The following is a 19478-nucleotide window of genomic DNA, read 5'->3' on the forward strand; positions in this document are numbered from 1 at the left end:
ACGTAACCCATCTATGATGTCATCAGCCGTTGACTCTCAAGAATGTCAACACAAAACATGTTTTTACAGTTTAAAAGAGTAAAACAATTCTAAATGCATATACCGTAATTTCCGGTGTATAAGATGCACCGGTGTTTAAGCTGCAACCACTAAATTTAGAGTGAAAAACAATTTTAACTATTTTAACTCATGAGCTCCCGAGCTTAAGAGCTACCTCTGGTGGCGGCTGCCGAGCAGCCATGGCAGCCACTGGCCAATGAACTGCTCTGCTGGGAATAATGCATTATAGAAAGAAATTTTAATTTTGCTGTTTTTTATTTTAAACTCGTATTGGTACTTGTCTTGTATATTTCTTAGCTACCTTTTGAGTGTTAAGTTGCTGTGTGATGATTCAAGCATTCTATCTAAGATGACACGGGAGTCAGGCTGGTATATTGAGTAATGACCTCCTGCGATTCCCAATGGGTTGACAAGCTCGTCGCGAGTTCCCTTATAGCTCGTGATTTGCGCCAAAGAAAGAGCTACCGTTTCCTCACTGACTTGCAAGCAGCACAGTATTTAAACAATTAGTAGTAGTTCTGAAGTACAGGAGATGTCACAAGATTAGAACAGTCATGAATTAGCCACACCTCTATATAAGCTGCAGGGTTCAACGTTAACAAAAAAGTAGCGGCTTATACACCAGAAATTACGGTAAACGAAAGGGATAAATGAACATTTAAGGTTATTTTTACTTTCACTGAAGACATGATTCTCAATGTGAGTGTTCCCAAAGACACGAATTGGCAGCGACACACAACACCGACACCGTGTTCCTGTTTTGTCATGAGTTATTTCTTGAATTCAATTCAATTCAAGAGTGTTTTTCTCTTTCTTTATCAAAATGCTGGCACTTGAAACTTTCTGTGGCTCCATTATGGATTATTGAGGTAAGAAACACGATTGAATTCAAGAAATAGCTCATGGCAAAACAGGAAGACAGTGTACCTGTGATGTCTGGTTGCCACATCGTGTCCTTGGGAACAGTCACATCAAGAATCACATCTTCAATGAAGGTAAAATTACCTTAAATGCTCATTTATCTAGGCCTGTCACAATAATGTTTGCTGGGCGATAATTCTTCACAGGCAAACACAAGCAGCATGATTCAGGTAATGGTTCATCTAATCCCATTTAAAAAATACATACATGTATTTATATTAAAAAAATCAGAACTTTTTGAAAAATATATCATTAAGAAAAATGCCGTTTCTGACAGCAGGTTTTCCCTGTAAGCCTCAGCTCACAGATGGCAGGAACATACAACTGAGTTGGTATCAGACCTGAAGGACTGAAGCTTTTGGCTGTCGATTAAATGTGTGCACAAGTAAACACAGTAACAAAAAGATCTCATAAGGGTAAAGCAAGGAAGCACATGCAAATAAACCAGCCAGTAGCCAACTGGAATGCATACTTTGGCTAATTTCAAAGTCAAACTATTTTGTTTTTTCACTGGAGAAACGAACTATTCCCTTTTTTCACTGGAGAAGAGCTACATTGCGTGATAAGTGCCAAATGACGATCAACTCAAACACCCAAGACCCTCTTAATGGCACACAATTTAATTGTGCCAATATAAAAAAAAAAAAAAATGTTACATGTTAAATGTTCATTCAGCAGCACATCTCTAAAAATATATCTTATAAATTAGAATTTGTTTATTGTAAAGTATCCTACAATTCTGTAGCATTCTTACAGGAATTCTGAATTCTGTACTGTACAAGTTAAAAAAAAAAAAAGGAAAACTAAATGGAAGTCTAAATGGTCACTAAATATGGAAGCACTCTCGCGCAGTTGACTCTCTCAGTTGCATCTTTTGGACAGAGACACATGTTTTTAGGACTCTGTCATCTGGTGCTCAGCTCATTTACTCACATGTCTGTCCGCTATCTGAACCCACAGTTATTGTTCCTCTAAACTGCTCATCCTGCCTCTTGAAAGACAAGAGGCCAAGTAGTGCTTTAGACTCCACATCGATACATTTAACATCACTCGTTGCCTCAGTGAATTCACGATAATCACCTTCAACAGCTACAGTGTCTACGCGTGGCAATCCATGTAACCATTGTGTAGGAACCCATCCATTCATCAATTTCCTACAGGCTTATCCTGTTCATGGTTCAAAGGGAAACTAGAGTTTATCTCCATTTGAATTAGGATGCGCTTTAATCACAAGACTGATACCTACAGTCATGGAAAAAAATGATGACACCACCCTTGTTTCTTCAGTTTCTTGTTCATTTTAATGCCCGATACAACTAAAGGTACCTTTTTTTTAGACAAATGTCACAATGACAACAAAAATAGCGCATCAGAGTTACATTTCCTGGCAGTACAATGCTATAGCTATACATTTAAGAACTTAAGTGATTTTGGTTATTATCAAGAAAATCATGGAAGTTGCTAGATATCAGCTCTTAAATTCAACTCTTATGAGCTACATTTCTTATTTTATTTGTCCCAAAAAAATACCTACCAGGCATTTAAATGGATCAATAAACTAATTTTTTCCATGACTGTAGATACAAAAAGCTGTTCACACTAGAGATGCACGATATACTGTATTTTTTTCAAGCCAATACCAGTAAGTTATTTATATTAGGGGTGCTCCGATCAGGGTTTTATGGTGCATTTATCGGCAATCGATCAAAGCGTCACTAATTTATATTTATTATTTTTTAAATTTTGATTTAACTGTAGTTTGCACCCACCTGGAGGTAAGAACGACTTAAACAAAGTTGGACAAACTTTTGTCCTTACCAAATATCATGACATCACTGTTATTAACAAAACATTTTAAAAATTATGGCGGTTCAGAAGTACAATCCGTGGCCCCAATGGTTTTACAAGCCAACAAAAGCTGGTATCCTCAATGATGGTAAAGGGCTGCTCATCCAGCGGCATCATTTCCATATTGAAATCACAAATCGCTTTAGAACCCCTGGGTTGTCTTTGGTAAACTGTTTGCACTTTTCAAATGCGATAGGAACAAGCCCCGGGCCCAGGGCGTTGCAGCAACTCTGGCATTTCAGGTGGCTGCATTTCAGGAATGTCTGCAGAGGATTTGGAGCATTTGCCAAAACAGTGAGAAGTCCCACACGATCGACGCCATGTTTGTTTACAAGTGAGCTCAGGGGCAGTTACGACAGCCCAATTACAGAACGCAACAGAAAAGGAGCGGTTGATTTGCTCACACTAACCCACCTACAGTGCAGTACGGGGGAGTTCGCCTCATTGGATCGTTTTTTCATGTTATCGCATTTATTGGAATGACATCATAATTCCTCTCATATTGGCTCGATAATTATTGTATACCCTTATTCTCTACTCTTATTCTTAGTCTAAAGTCTTATTTTGGCAACATAAGAAGGGAATACAAACAAATCATCAAATTCATTAGCTTTATACTCCTGTGGTAAGCCATGCTTGTTATCTACTGTATGTTCATTTCTATTCTTTTGCACACTGTTGCAAGGCAAGCCCGGGCACATCACAGGAGGAAGAGAATTACTCCAAACTGTTCCAATGTCTTGTCTAGAAAGACGGCTTTATTTCAGCAGCGATGATGACAAGAGAGCCACTTGTGGACATTTGTGGAGTGGGTGGAAATCGGCACTCCAACATAGTCTTATACATTCCTGGAATGTCAGTGACACACAAGGACGAGTGTTTCCTGAAATCGCAGCACAATCCAGTACATTAGTACCGTGCAGAATTGAGCTTTTATTCCCCCCACTTAATGTATTGAACCTAAATTAACACTTGGCCATTACATTGACAAAAAGAGAGTAGAAAACAAAGAAAAGACAGTGCTCCAGTCTTCACTCAAAGGTCTACAATGGTGGCCCTGACAGAAAACCTGGCTTACAATCTCTTCTGTCATTTATCTAAAGCAGCGTTTCTCCAAAGGTTTTCCAGCGAGGGCCACATTATGAAAAATGAAAGGATGCGTCATATTATATGCTAAGAAGTTATAGATATACACTGCTCAAAAAAATAAAGGGAACACATCCATAACACATCCTAGATCTGAATTAAAAAGCATATTATTAGTATCAAATATTTCAACTTTCTCCTCAAATAATCGTTGTCAATTTTTTTCTCGTAATATTATGACTTTATTCTCGTAATATTTTTACTTTATTCCAATAATATTCTAACTTTTCCCTAATTTAAATTTCCTCAAAAAAATCCAAAAATTACAATTTCATTTTTGCTGTTGTTTTTTTTTTTTAATTTTCCAAATATTTCAACGTACTTCTAAAATAATGCTTGTCAATTTTATTTTTGGAATATTGTGACTTTAATCCCATAATATTTTGACTTTATTCCTGTAATACTGTCGCTTTTTCCTCTACCTAATTTTCCAAAAGTTACAAATTTATTTTGTTTTGTTTGTTTCACACAATACTACGACTTTTAAAAAATAACATATTTTTTCTTCAATATAAATTGACATTATTTTTCCTCATATTACAAGTTTATGCTCATAAAATTGGGACTTTTTTCATCATTAGAATGCAACTTTTTTCTCGTAATATTTTGAGATTATTTTCATAAAACTAGAGCTGTTTTTTCATTTATGAATCAATTTAAATTTACGAAGGAAATTTTCTTCTCGTAATTATGACTTTATTCCCATGATATTTTTACTTTATTATCTTAACATACATTTTTTTTACAGAACTTTTTATGCAATCTAATTTTCCAAAAATCACAACTTTCTTTGTTGTTTTGTTTGTATCTCAAAATATTACAACATTAAAAACATAATTTTTCTTTAATAGTTGAACTTTGATATTTACACTGCTCCTAAACTGACGTTATTCAACATAATACTAATTTTCTGGTTAGATTACAACTTTTTTCCCTTAATATTTGGACTTTATTCTTGTAAAAATGACTGCTGATTTTTTAAATTTTTGCTGGCTGTTTTGTTTTGTAGTTAGGCCAATAAAAAAAAAAAAAAAACAGCCATGTGTCGCAAATGGCCCACGGGCCGCACTTTGGACATCCCTGATGTAAAGGCTGCCTGATCGAACGGAAGTTCTCTGGTTCTTCCAGACCAAATTCATTCATTCAAATTCAAGTATGCCTTCATCCTCCCCTAAGCATTTACCACAAAGTTGGTACATGAATTGTGAGTGAATGGGTGAGTGCGAGTGAAAACTGATTAAGAGGTTTGTCTCATGAATTTTTTTCCGCATAATGTATTCTACTTAAACTGATCATGTTTTTCCACAATGTAACACACAGAACTGGAGTGATACACAAAGCAGACCATCCCTAATTAACACGGATTAAGAAAAAACAACCATGCAAAGTCTTAAATTTCCCCCGTGAAACTAATTACCTGCCTGAATAACAGACAAATGAAAATAAGACCAACGGAATTAATTATCATCCCAGCAAAAAGAGATTCCGCCAAAAGTTCCACTCTATCGTCCTCTCATCTTAATAAGAAGTGATGATTGACAGCTCATCAGCTCCCAGTCGTCACACCCAATCACACTGGAATCAAATCTCTGCCGTTTATTTGGCTCGTTCTGGTGCTTGCTGTAAGAAAACCCTCTCGAGGTAATCAGCTCAGACAGGACGCGTCACATAGAGGTTTGACGACATTAAAACGGGATTAAACTCATCCCAAAGTGAGCACGAGCAAACACTGCAGAACAGCTTGACAGTCACAGGAAAACCTGTCTGATACGATAACAACACCGTCACATGTACTTTGCAAAACATCCAATTAACCTGAAACAGTGCGGCTTTTAGCTTTAGGGAATTGTGTGTCTCCATCTCTAAATGATTTCACATTGACACAAACGAGAACTCTGCAACACAACATATGATAAATTCAAGCTGTCCTTAAATTTTACATATCTAATATTCAAAATGATGAAAATGAAACAGGGAAAAAGTTCAAGCACTATTGATTTTTTTTTTTTTAGTGTTGACTGTCACTCTGCGGGGTCTGCTGTGCGCTAGGGGCCTGAATCCAGTGAGGGGTCATGTGAATTGATCAATCTTTTCCAGGTCATACATACATCCGCTCCTCCATCCCCCTCCATCATACAATACACACTCATTGCTGCTTACCCATGCACGAGTGCACAGAGAGTAGCGTGCAGATTACAGCTCAGTAATTAAAGGGGTCAGTTGTGTTTATTTCAGGCATTGTTTCTTTTGATTTTGAAGCACTGTGGGCGGAATCATACTGATTAGTCGACATACATCGGATGACTTTCTATAAAAATATAAAATCAAATGTCTCGCCGACATTACATTCTCAAGCTTGATGATGAAGCTTGATGATGATGTTTCCACCAAGCTACATGAGCTGAAATAAGTCAATATTTTTTAAGTATATGAATGAAACAACCCCCTCCCCCCGTTTATTAAGCAGCAGAGACGAAGCCAGTTTCAATACGTGACGTGATTCCTGAGCACATCCCGGTGGGCAGAAACTTTCAAACTGCTGAATTTTAACACTAAAACGAGCAAGACCAATACCGATACTGATGACTTTTTTGTGTATATATTTATTTATAAATATAGTTCTATTTACTATTTATTATTATTTCAATTTAAAATTTGATTTATGACAGATACTTTCAAATACTTTCCACCTTTAGGTGGAAGGTACATCCACACATTTAGGGTTAGGGTTAAGAGGAAAAGTTAGGGTTAGGGGTTAGAGTTAGGGTTAGGACAACTATACCAACATAAACAACACAAAAAGGGATTGTTTTACAACAAAATAACAATTTTGGTGTTATTTTTGTTTTAGTTTGTCTTATATTTTATTTGATCTTACCCTGTTCTTATTTCCTGTCAGTTGTTTTTAGTCTTGTGAAGTACTTTGGGCACCACTGAGATGTTGTAAGGTACTATACAAATAAACTTTGATTTGAGTAGATGACATCACTACTATTAAGAAAATATCAAATAAAAAAAACGTACAAACCGTGACTCCAAGCGGGTTACTAGTCTTCAACGAAGAGCTGGTCATTTGGCGCCATCATTTCCATGATGAAACCGCAGACCGCTTTAGCCCTCTGTCCGTCTCTGGCAAACTTTCTGCACTCTGCGGTGATAGGAACAAGCCCCGGGCGTTGTAGCAATGCTGGCGTTTCAGGTGAATGTCAGCTCAACGTTTTTTTCCTTCATCCTGAAACTGTGAATGTTCGTCTAAATGAGCTCAGGGGGACGTCACAACACAAATAGTCGGTCAAAGCAAGCCATCACAATGGCCATTTTTTTCTATGCTTCTGAGGATCACCATAACCATAAGAACCAAAGTAAACGTAATTTAAACAGACATTAAAGGCTCACTGGCCGCACTTAAGAGTTGTGGAAAGCTCTGCTATCCCAATTGACCAGACGGTTTCTACTAGTGACAGCTGTTGGCATGCAACATTCGCTTCCTCTACTCACATAGCTAAAAGTACTGAAATGACTACACTCTCCCCCTGGCGTTTCGGAGGCGTGTTGCCAACGATTGAATTAGAGAAAATGCCTATAAACGAGGGCTTCAAGTACAAGTGTGAAAAATGGAAAGACCGAACTATTTCGTGGATTCAACTGTTTCAGTGCATATAAATGTACTGAATGAGGTCTGCGGCCATAAAATGGATTGCTAAAATGCCATTGATTGATTGATTACACATTGCTGTGTGTGCCCATGCATAATTGTGAGTTTCAGCAGAAAGCCAGCGGATGCTGTGACCTATCCTTTTCTCTGGTTTCGTTGTCAACGAAAACTCCCAGATTTCATTTTATTTTTTTCCAAAATTCCGTCTTTTACCTTTTACACTTAGTGTGTACATTTGTGACCGTAAATAAAATGTCCATTAATTAAATGCAAAAATCCTTACATTTACTGATGGAATACGTCATTGGCCAACTGACCCCAGTACTCCAGAAACCGATGTAGCTTGGCTAACTTGTCTAATGGGATGTCAGCCTTTGTACACATTGCTACAAAATCCTCAACAAACTGTAAGGCCTGTGCTTGTGGTTAAGGAAGACGTAGTCACCAATGCGCGACATGTGGCAAACAGCACCCTTATTTTGAAGGCCGGAGGAGTGTTGACTGTGTTGGTAGCTAGAATAAACGCGCCTCTCGTCCTTATTTGACGTCAGCGGGCATCGTAAAACGCTCGTTTCCATTAACAAGCGGTAAAACACGAACACAGTGCTTGCGTCGCACACACAGCTGCGCTAGCATGTTTTGCTAAACTAAGCTAACCGCGCTAGCTTCCATTCACGCTCCGTAAGAGAGGAGTTTCAACGTTTTTTGTTTCAGGTCGCCCTTTCGACGTGATTAGTCGGAAAGGGGGCCGACTAGTGTTTGTGCTGAGGTTCCGCGCCAAAATACTTCCCCCGCATAAACCTTCCTTCTCCTGACGATGACTGCATTTCATTCACATTATGTCAAATTCCGCGAGATGCCGCGTTTAACAATTCCGTTTTTATTGGCCAATTCCGCCATTCCGTTAATGCGGAAATCATAGGGCCCTACTGTGGTCAGCTATCTTTAATAGTCACGTTGGACATGACTTGTGTTCCTGAAACAACATTCTTCATTCATTATCCTTTTAAAATTGAACATCTAACAGAGTTTGTTTCGGGTGTGAATATCTGTATTCAGGTTCAGAAAGGTAGGAGCACAGCAGGCACTGGAGCACAGACAGGCCAGCAGGTGAACCTGAGGGAGTCCTTACGCGCGGTTCAAACCTCTGTGGGGGGAAACAACTCTTTATGACTTGTCTGCATCTTTCAATTCCTGCGCTGCGGCAGACTGTCGCACCGTCACTGCTGGATGAGCTGGTCCGGTGCCAGACGGCAGCTTTTACTACTGGTCTCTGCTTCAAAATAAACTTCCCAAGTTTAACCTTGAGAAAACGTTTGTTTGATACGCTGCCATGGTCAGAGGATGGAGGAGCAAAGCTAAGTGGAGTCTGAGGCGAACGCGGAAGTTTTGCATTTCCTTTAATCCGCCAACTGCGCATTCGCATTCAAATGACACCAGACAGAAGAAGCAGTCATGCCTGGGGCTGTTAGCGACACTCCTCCCTCATGATAAATTAATTAGCATGAAGCTATCAGATGAATGGGGGATGTGGCTGTACATACAGTATGAGGAAGCGAATGAAATGTAGAACAGCTGAAACCGTCTCCCACAGGCTTCTGCTGAGTATGCAAACTGCAGCTCACCTTTACACTCATATAATATATCATACTTTATGCTCATAATCAAATAAAATGAGGAAATAAGTCATCTCTGGGTCGGGAATTTCATACTAATAGGCTATTAGTGCCGCCCTGAAGCAATGGAAAGCAAACAATATATGAGTGTTTTATTTGATCTTCCTTCAGTCATCAGAGAACAACTCCACTTCAACGCTACAACCTTTCCTGCTCCGTTTTAAATTACTGCCTGCGCATCTTTGATGACGCTTCATTACTTCCACCGCAATGAAAATCACATTTTATATCAAGTGACAGCTATGTTGGAAAAGCACAGAGTGGCTTGGAAGGAAATCAAGATTATCATCTTCACCAGTCTACACTGCGCCCTCATACGTGAAGATATTACTAAATGTTTAATCGTATGCTTTTATTTTCACATTGTCATATTGATTTATTCTGAAATATGCTCCATTAAAAGTCTTGGAAATTGAGAATGTATCGATGAGATAATTACTGTAGTACAGTGGGGGGAAAAATAAGGAATACATCAAAGTGTGAAGCGAGCCTCTCAGGGCAGACAACCAGAACATTTCAGCTAGGTGCAGCAGCTTGAAAAAATGAAGAAAAAAACTTTTTTTCTAACTTGCTAAACGAACTTCACTTACAGTACGTTGAATAAAAAATTAATTGATTGTCAGCAGTGAGAGTGTATTGCATCCATCCATTTTCTATGCAACGTAATCCTTTATAAGGTCGTGGGGGTATGCTGGAGCCTATCCCAGCTGACTTTGGGTGGGAGCCAGGGTACGCCCTGCACTACTCGCCAGCCAGTCGCAGGGGACAAACAATCATTCACACTCACATTCATACCTGTGGACAATTTAGAGTCGCCAATTAACTGTCACGCACTGTGGGCCAGCCTGCGTGACAGTTTGTTTATTTACCCCTACGCGCCTTAGTTCCGGCTTCCATCCCCATATTTTGTTGTACTTCCTGTTTCATGCTAGCTGGTTAGCTAGCATTTTCGCGTGCCGCACGTCTGTTGACTGCCTGCACCTCGTTACGTGCCATCTGCAAGGTTCCCTGCTTTCTGTTTTGCTGTTGAGAATTAAATGAAAGACTTTTTACCTGCACCAGTGTTGTACTGAATGACATGACATCAAACAGGCCAAGGAAAAACATCAGCGGCTGATGACAGAAACATTGTGAGAATTGTTAGGAGAGACCCTAAAACAACGATCAGTGACATCAGCAATAACCTGCAGAGGGCAGAAGTAAAGGTGTCACTAGCTTGTGTTCATACAAGACTTCAACAAAAGCACAATGGCTACACAAGAAGATGCAAATTATGCACTCATTAGCAAGAAGAATCGGAAGGACAGGCTGGAATTTGGCAAAAGGTAAAGAGATTAGCCTAAAAAAAGCCAGAGAGAAGAGTTTTACGGACTGATGAATTTTTGAGGCTCATCCAATATTAATCGTAAAGCCATGTTATGTTTGTCAGATTAAATGATCACATACAGTGTGTGTGACAGTCTGTCCTGGATTGTGCATCCAAGCTACAATCTAAATGAAAGCATCAGTTGTGTGTATGTTTTTCACCATCTGTGCATTACAATGACGCAAAAGCATTCCACGGGGACATCCAGTTTTAGGAGTATTTTTGTTTGGGCAGCTTTTGATTCAAATGTATTTCTCCAAAGAGTTTTTCCTCCTTTGAACGCCCAGCCAAATACTTGCAAAGTAGCACAGCAAGGAAAATCTCCCATCAAGTCAGCCAAACAGCATACCTGCAGTCCAAATAAGATGTCCCGGGAACTATTTCTTTTTTAAACTCAATGAAGGAAGCACAGTAAAATGGTCAATTGTTGATTGACTCCACAAGCACACTCAGGCAAAGACAGCAAAACAGCTCGTACGTGAAGCGTTTATGTGAAGGTCAAGCACTCGTGTACTTGCACTGACAACGTTCTTCTCTAAATTGCCTCCCCACTGTGCTGCTGGTTAGGCTGTCACAGCAGTGTGAGGACACTGTGTGTACTGTGAGTTTTACAGTTATTATGCTGCGGATTAATTGCTCATGAATCCCAAATGATGATTATGAGGCATGTCAAATGTTACACAAAATATTGGCAATAAATGAGATGGGACGGGACAGAAATTCTCCACTCATATGACCACTCAATATGGTCATTAAGTAGATGAATGATCACAGGGTGACTTTGCCCAACCTGACATGCCAGATGGATGGTTTCACAAATCCATCTGGTAGAGAGGTGACAGAAACTATTAGAAAAGGCACAGGTATTAAAACAAAAATACTGGAAAGTGATTGTGCAATTGTTTAGACTCCCACATACAACATAGCCCATTTAGATCAACAAGTAGAGTAAACAACGTACCAGCTCATCATGCAAAAACACATTACAAGGTGGATCCCCGCACATTCGCAATTCAGTATTCACGGTAGGGCTGGGCGATATATCAATATTGTTAATATATCGATATTGCTATTAAGCACTATATCAAAAACAAGGTCAGTTTATTTATAGAGCACAATTCATGCACAAGGTAATTCAAAGTGCTTTACAGTAAAGAAGCGTAAAATCACTTCATAAAATCATTCCATAAAATCATTCTAAAATCCATCCATCCATTTATTTCACTAGGGTCGTGGGGGTATGCTGGAGCCTATCCCAGCTGACTTTGGGCGAGAGGCGGGGTACGTCTTGGACTGGTCGGCAGCCAATCACTGGGCACGTATAAACAAACAACCATTCACACTCACATTCATATCTACGGATTTAGTGTCGCCAATAACAGGAGAAAACCCACGCATGGGGAGAACATGCAAACTCCACACAGAGATGGCCAAGCAGAGATTCAAACCCAGGTCTTCCCGACTGTGTGGCCAACATGCTAACCACTAGGCCACTGTGCCCATTTTAAAATCCTTACATAAAATTCCAGAAATCATTCCATAAAACAAAAAAATAATAATAATATAAGCTTTTGTTACAAACATAAATTTGTGAAATTGAATATGCTTATGAAAATAGCTCTTCAAATCATTAAAAATAAGGCAACCAAAGTATGGCTGACTTTACTTTTCTTATTACACAGCATTACCCACAATATTGTTTGGCTTTTGTAACAAACCTCTGTGAGTCAGGTCCCTGTTCCAATAAAAGAGCCAATAAAAGTCCGTCCAGTAAAAGATAAAATTGGAAAAAATGAGCGTGCAAAAATACTTTTACGATAGGACTAATCATTTGATATGGTTATAGATCAATTTGTGGTGTGATTTAGAATATATGACATTTTTTAAACTCTAAACGCAAATAGTAATTTATTGACGGTCCCTTGTACAAACAACCAGCGGTTAGAGCAGCCCTTCCCGTGCGAGCTCCCTGCACCATGACATAGCAGTCTGGGCACAGTGAGGGGGAACTATTGCTGTAGCTATGGAACGTGAAACTTCCCCACGGTACACCGCAGACATGTCTGCATGGTGGTGTTGCGTTTTCTTCTTCTTGGAAGTGGCGCGAGTCGAGTGGCAACCAGCTTTGAAGGGCGTTACCACACCGGCCATGGTGGAGTGTGGCCCAGAGTTACGAACGTTAAACAGCAACCGGATCAGCCCGATCTCGTGGTGCAAGCCGATATTATCCGATCTTCAAAATACAGCAGATCAGCAGCCGATCCCGATCCTGAAGATCGGATCGGGACATCCCTAGTCCTAATGCAGCATGTTACACAAGATATTTTAAATGACCAACCACATTAAACGGCCAAAATATGGAAAAATCCAGTGACTGACATGCCAAAGTGATGAGTGGAAGATCTACTGACAGCATGACAACATGACTATGGTGAATCACAATGTACATGCACACTTTCCACAGAGGAGCAGGATTAACATGGGGATGGAGAGAGATAAATGCTTAATTAATAAAGCAGGGATGGGCACATTGATCCCCAATAAGTGCCACAAAAGGCCTGATGTTGTTTTTGGAGTCCCACCAATGCTGTGTGCTGCACTTTATAAGAGTGACACACCATAACAAATTTCAGAATGAAACTCTGAAATGTCAAATATCTTCTATATTCACAGTAACTAATCAATTAGGAATAGACTCTGTGCTAGTGCTTACATCTTTGATGGTAGAACCCATCAATAAACGTAATGCGATACCCAAAATCACCAGTCATCACGAGCATCAGTGAGACAAAGTGCTCTAATAACAATGTGGGATCATTACAGATCACTTGTTGCCCATCCCTGCCATGCAGTGCCGTGACACAGGTGGAGGCAAGGATGTGTTTGTACCTCTCTCTGTGTAGCGGGTACATTTTATAGCTGGCAGACAGCTCCTCTGCAGCAGAACCAGAAGAAAGTCAAAGAGACAGGGCAAAAAGACATTAAGATTGTCAGGTGTTGTTACAATGATCACACCAAACACGAATCCAAGAAACATTTTACACAGGTGTTCACCTCAGACGGAGGATGCACAAAGCCACTTTCTTGCAAAATATTGTGGAACCTCTAAAGGCAAACAACCTGGAAATTGTTGCTGGAATGCAACATATCAGAAAAGAGACAAAAATGTCGATCACAGTTTCCCAAAGCTGATGTGTGTGATCTTGTTCTGCCTAAAACACAAAGATAATAGGTCTGCTTTCATGGATAACTCAGGAAATTAAAGAACATATTCACCTTTTGAGAGGCAGAGATCAGAATTGATTTAAATCCATAAGTGAATTTACGCAAAGTAGGATTCCTTATTTATAAATGGAATATTTTTGTAGTTGGAGCATAGAAAACCTGTTTAGGACCTTTTAAATGCGTTTTTAAACATTATCTAGACATGAAATAACACCCCAATAGTCACCTTTACACTTACATTAATCAATATAGTAGACAAAATAAGAGTAAATAAGCCATTTAAGACATAAATAAGACTCATGCTCATCTGTGGTACTATAAATGTGTCCCCTCGGGGACCTGAAAGACAGGTGTACAGGAAGTGACATTGAGCTTTTCAGTGTTGAGTTTCACCTTTGCTTGACTAATGGCCGCAAAAGTAGTCCATGTTTTTATTAGGGATTTTTATGAGTGATTATTGGGCCTGTTGTGAGATCATTCAAACCTGCAATAAAAGCCAGTTCGACAATCCAGTCTGATCCCTATTACAGCAACATTACTCATTACTGACTTTACAGGTTGCACTGACGTGATCTAAGTAGTAAGTGGGTTTTTGCGGAACATTATTTCACAGGTCGGTTGCTGCAACATACTTGAGCGTCTGTGTAAGGCATCAAAACAGACATCATCTCCTTATCAGCTGTGGACACAGAAGAGGACTTTGCATGAAATAATCGTACTGATTTATCAGCTGAATGTCAGTGCTGGCTGACATTTGCCTTGTTGGGACGCAAGGTGGCATTCACAAATGCCAGTGGATGTGGATTATCTGATAATGTGTCTAATGTTTGTGGACAGGCGAGACGTGAGAAGGCCAATGGGTTCAGTGTGTGTGTGTGTGTGTGTGTTTTTAAATAAAAGGTCTGACTTGATAAGGGGAAGAAATAATACAAGTACGACTTTAAAGTTAATATTGGTAAAGAAAAATCACAGTGGCAAATCCTTGTTTCAAATTAACCTGTAGTTAAGATGGAATTGTGCTCATATGAGGGATTGTCCAAAAGGACGCTGGTTTTCCACAGAGTGACAGTGTGTTTGAACCAAACTATTGGCAGCCTGCATAATGCCAAACCAAATATACACTCTACAGCTGAAGAGACAGTGCACAGCTTGAGTTTCTCAATGCAAATACACCCAGTATCCACTTTGCAGCAAGCTAGAGGGCCAGTAGTGTGTGTGTGTGTGTGTGTGTGTGTGTGTCTGTGTGTCATGGAAATAGAGGAATAGAGAACAGGAAATATGTGTAGTTGCTGTACACTGCAAGCCAATATGACCTCTGCTTGTGTCTCATCCTTTCAATGTAACGTTGGCCCAATGCATTTTATACAAAACAAACCTACGGTGGGCGACAGGGTTAAAGACGCAGCAAAGTCCAAACGTTCCGAACACGGAAATGATCCAAAACCACAAACACCATAAAACGGGGGAAATGCTGCAATCACATATGTGCTGTCAAAAACAAAAGCAAGAGAAAAATGCTGCAAATGCAAACAGCACACACAAACTCTGAGAAATGCAGAACGTTCACGGAACAAAACAGAATTGTGTCAGGTTCCCAAGCCAAGTTTGAGGGACCTTTGTTTAACACTTGGCCGTAATATTTTACAGTAATATCAAGCAATTAATTTACCGGCGAATGTTAGCGTTCCTTAGAATGACACCGTTGAGTGTTTAACTATGACATTAAAAAAAAAAAAAAACGTTACGCTTCTTTAAAAGTCAAACAACTTGCTTCCGGGCAAGAAAGACGGACAACCCTCAAACTTCTGTTTTGTTACATGAACTTGCAGCATTTCTCTTATGCAGTTGTTGGGGGCTGGAAGTTGTGTATTTTTGCATTTGTTATTGATCTCGCAGCATTTATGTGATTGCATCCTTTTTTCCCCCATTGCACTCGTTTTATGGTGTTTATTTGGGGTTTTGGATCATTTTTGTGTCTGTGTCAAACACCGTACAAACCCACACATTGTTAATAGTAATAATAATAATAATATCATCTATCTATGTACCAATCTAGTTATCCATCTATCAATCCTTTGGTGGACGTTTGAAGACGACCTTCTTGGGGTCACAAGGTCAAGGTGCATGAAACCAGGTAAGGCAATGAGGTTTACAAACACAAGAAAAAATTGCACCTTTGACGATTTAGTTTGGGTAGTTTTTCACTGAATTAGGTCACCACAAAGTTGACAATGTCATCTACTGAGGCAGTGGATAACAGCTGTAGGGACGTAGAGGACGTCAAACTTACCCCATGCTGCTTGGATCTTAAATGAAAGCTGAATGCTGAACGTCTTTTCACTGAAGAAAAAACTGGTCTCCCCCCTAACTGTTACTGTTTTTCCATCAAAAGGCTTCGATTCACATTTTTCTGTGGGGAAAAAAATCACTTCCGACTCTTCGTTTTTCTTCCGACAGTGGTGCTTCTCTTGCCAAGTCAGTTGTAGTCCAGCCTGCCTCCCTTTGTCCGCGGCTTTCCTCAGCCAGCAACACGGCGGCTCTCACTCTGCCGGCAATTTCCCACCGAGAACTGTCTGTCAGCTCGGGGAACCACAAAGAGTGAAGAAGGCCGATGAAAGCCGGTAAAAAGAGTGCTTTTTTGCCCGACGCTCCTTCGGGACTTGTGCTCGGCTCCCCTCCCGCTTGTGTGCCAAGTCACACTGGGATCCCACTCAAGCCCATTGGTGGGACCTTAGCGTTTACGGCGCCATCTGCCGGACATCATGCGAAGTAGGAGGAAGCACCCCGCCCCCAATCAAAGACTCGGGTGCGTCCGCAAAATGCAATGGCAAAATGGAAAAACAGAAAGAAAGAAGAATAGAAAAAGTGTAAATAGATAAACAAATTAAATTTATATATATATTTATGTTTATTTATTTATTTATATTTATATATATATATAATATTAGTATCAGTATATAGTATATATTAGTATATACTGTATATATATACATCATATATTTTATTAGTTTATTTTACATGAAGGAGCATCACATGTAGTAATAAAAGACATTTCAAAACAGCAACAAATAAAATAAAAATAAAATAATTACAGGAGTAAAATAATGACAGAAACATTGTATTGTATTGTATACAAAATTAGTATAAATATGAACTTTAAAAAGTGCCTTCGAAGTAATATGAATATAAATAAATTAATACTTCAAATTGTGCAATCAACAAATGAATCTATATGAAATGTGCAAAATCTTGAAACTAAATAAAACACAATTTAACCACTACACCACCTCTCTTTTGCATTTCCAGCTTTTTATTTTTCAGCGCCGCTCCTAAATTTATTTTAGGCCCCATTTTGGTCTTTAATATACAGTGGTGTGAAAAAGTGTTTGCCCCCTTCCTGATTTCTTGTTTTTTTTTGCATGTTTGTCACACTTAAATGTTTCAGATCATCAAACACATTTAAATATTATTCAATGACAACACAACGGAACACAAAATGTAGTTTTTAAATGAATCTTTTGATTATTAAGAGGAAAAAAAATCCAAACCTACATGGCCCTGTGTGAAAAAGTGATTGCCCCCCGTTAAAACAAAAATTCATTGAGATTACATGAGATCTATCAGTCTGGAAAAGGTTATAAAGCAATTTCTAAAGCTTTGGGACTCCAGCGAACCACAGTGAGAGCCATTACCCACAAATGGCGAAAACATGGAACTGTGGTGAGCCTTCCCAGGAGTGGCCGGCCAACCAAAATTACCCCAAGACTGCAGCAATGACTCATCCAAGAGGTCACAAAAGACCCCACAACAACATCCAAAGAACTGCAGGCCTCACTTGCCTCAGTTAAGTCAGTGTTCATGACTCCACCATAAGAAAGACACTGGGCAAAAACGGCCTGCACGACAGAGTTCCAAGACGGAAGCCACTGCTGAACAAAACGAATATTAAGGTTCGTATCAGTTTTGCCAGAAAACATTTTGATGATCCCCAAGACTTTTGGGAAAATACTCTGTGGTCTGATGAGACAAAAGTTTAACTTTTTGGAAGGTGTGTGTCCGTAAAAGTAACGCCACATATCAGAAAAAGAACATCATACCAACAGTAAAATATGGTGGTGGTAGTGTGATGGTCTGGGGCTGTTTTGCTGCGTCAGTACCTGGAAGACTTGCTGTGATAAATGGAACCACAAATTCTGCTGTCTACCAAAAAAATCCTGAAGGAAAATGTCCGGCCATCTGTCGGTGACCTCAAGCTGAAACCAACTTGAATTCTGCAGCAGGACAATGATCCAAAACACACCAGCAAGTCCATCTCTGAATGGCTGAATAAAAACAAAATGAAGACTTTGGAGTGGCCTTGTCAAAGTCCTGACCTGAATCCTATTGAGATGCTGTGGCATGATCTTAAAAAAGTGGTTCATGCTCAAAAACCTTCCAATGTGGCTGAATTACAACAATTCTGCAAAGATAAGTGGGCCAAAATTCCTCCACATTGCTGTGATAGACTGATTGGAAGTTATCACAAACTCTCGACTGCAGTTGTTGCTGCTAAGGGTGGCCCAACCAGTTATTACTTTTGGGGGCAATCACTTTTTCACACAGGGCCACGTAGGTTTGGATTTTTTTCTCCCTTAATAATAAAAAGTTTCATTTAAAAACTGCAATTTGTTTGATGACCAAAATGTGGAAAAAAAAAGAAATCAGGAATGATTTTTTCACACCTCTGTTAGCTGTTAATCAAATTGAACCCTCCACATACCACTAGTCATTGAAAATGGAAACATAAATTGACTTGAACTGGTTAGAACCTTTCTGATTATATGGCCCCCCTAGAGGTTGAAGCCCTATGCTAGGAGCCCACCCTGTTGGGGTCTCCAATGGGTAGCTTGTGAGCGTGCCAAAGGATAAAACATGTCAGGACCATTTTAAAAAGTTTGTTTTCTCTCAACTTTAGTTGAAAACCAAAAACTGTTGCTTATCGTTTACAAATACGACACAGGTGACACGCTTCTGTTTTTATTTTGTCAAAGTCGTTCTCATGGGGAAACATTTTGAGACCCCTGTTCTATTGTAAACTCATAAGCATTCACATCTATGGAGATCTATCCACACAAATATAAAACTCAAAAAGATGAGAAAAATCGGAAGGTTTTTCACTCATTATTCAATGAATTTTAACAGTCCATTTCCTTCCCTATGAATGGTGCAACTTAAACATGTTTAAAAATACTCAGACGTGCCATGATATTGCTGCTCACTGGCCTGTGATGGCACTCACTGCTTTTCTGTTTAGCGTGTTTGCAACATGAACATCGAATCTTGTTTATAGTTGTCTGGAGGGCAACTGGGTCGCCTAGGTAGGACCAACAAGCCTCTGCTCGCATCAGTCTGAGCATTAATCACCTCTGGCCACCAAGTATGATGACACAAATGGGTCTCCTTGGATGTCAGGCGTCAGTTAATTGCCAGCAGAATCAAACTGAAAGCTTCACTCTCATTGCAAGACAAGGAGACAATGGCATGCGTGTGCTGCTACGCAAAAGCAGCCACATGCAATGACATATCTGTTTAAATATTATTG

The 19478-nt window shown here is 39.5% G+C and overlaps 1 protein-coding gene across 1 annotated transcript in view; it reads right to left on the bottom strand.

The window, feature by feature from the left end:
• Window positions 1–16583, bottom strand: part of LOC129188326 (homer protein homolog 3-like) — a 60577-nt gene extending 43994 nt beyond the window's left edge. Inside the window, exon 1 of the mRNA XM_054788646.1 lies at window positions 16188–16583. Within this exon, the coding sequence (XP_054644621.1) occupies window positions 16188–16192 (5 nt within the window). The 5' untranslated portion in view covers window positions 16193–16583. The remainder of the gene's footprint in view (window positions 1–16187) is intronic.
• Between the last annotated feature and the right edge of the window lie 2895 nt (window positions 16584–19478).

The sequence above is a fragment of the Dunckerocampus dactyliophorus genome, chromosome 10, assembly GCF_027744805.1.
Source record: "Dunckerocampus dactyliophorus isolate RoL2022-P2 chromosome 10, RoL_Ddac_1.1, whole genome shotgun sequence".
In the NCBI taxonomy this organism is placed as follows: Eukaryota; Metazoa; Chordata; class Actinopteri; order Syngnathiformes; family Syngnathidae; genus Dunckerocampus; species Dunckerocampus dactyliophorus.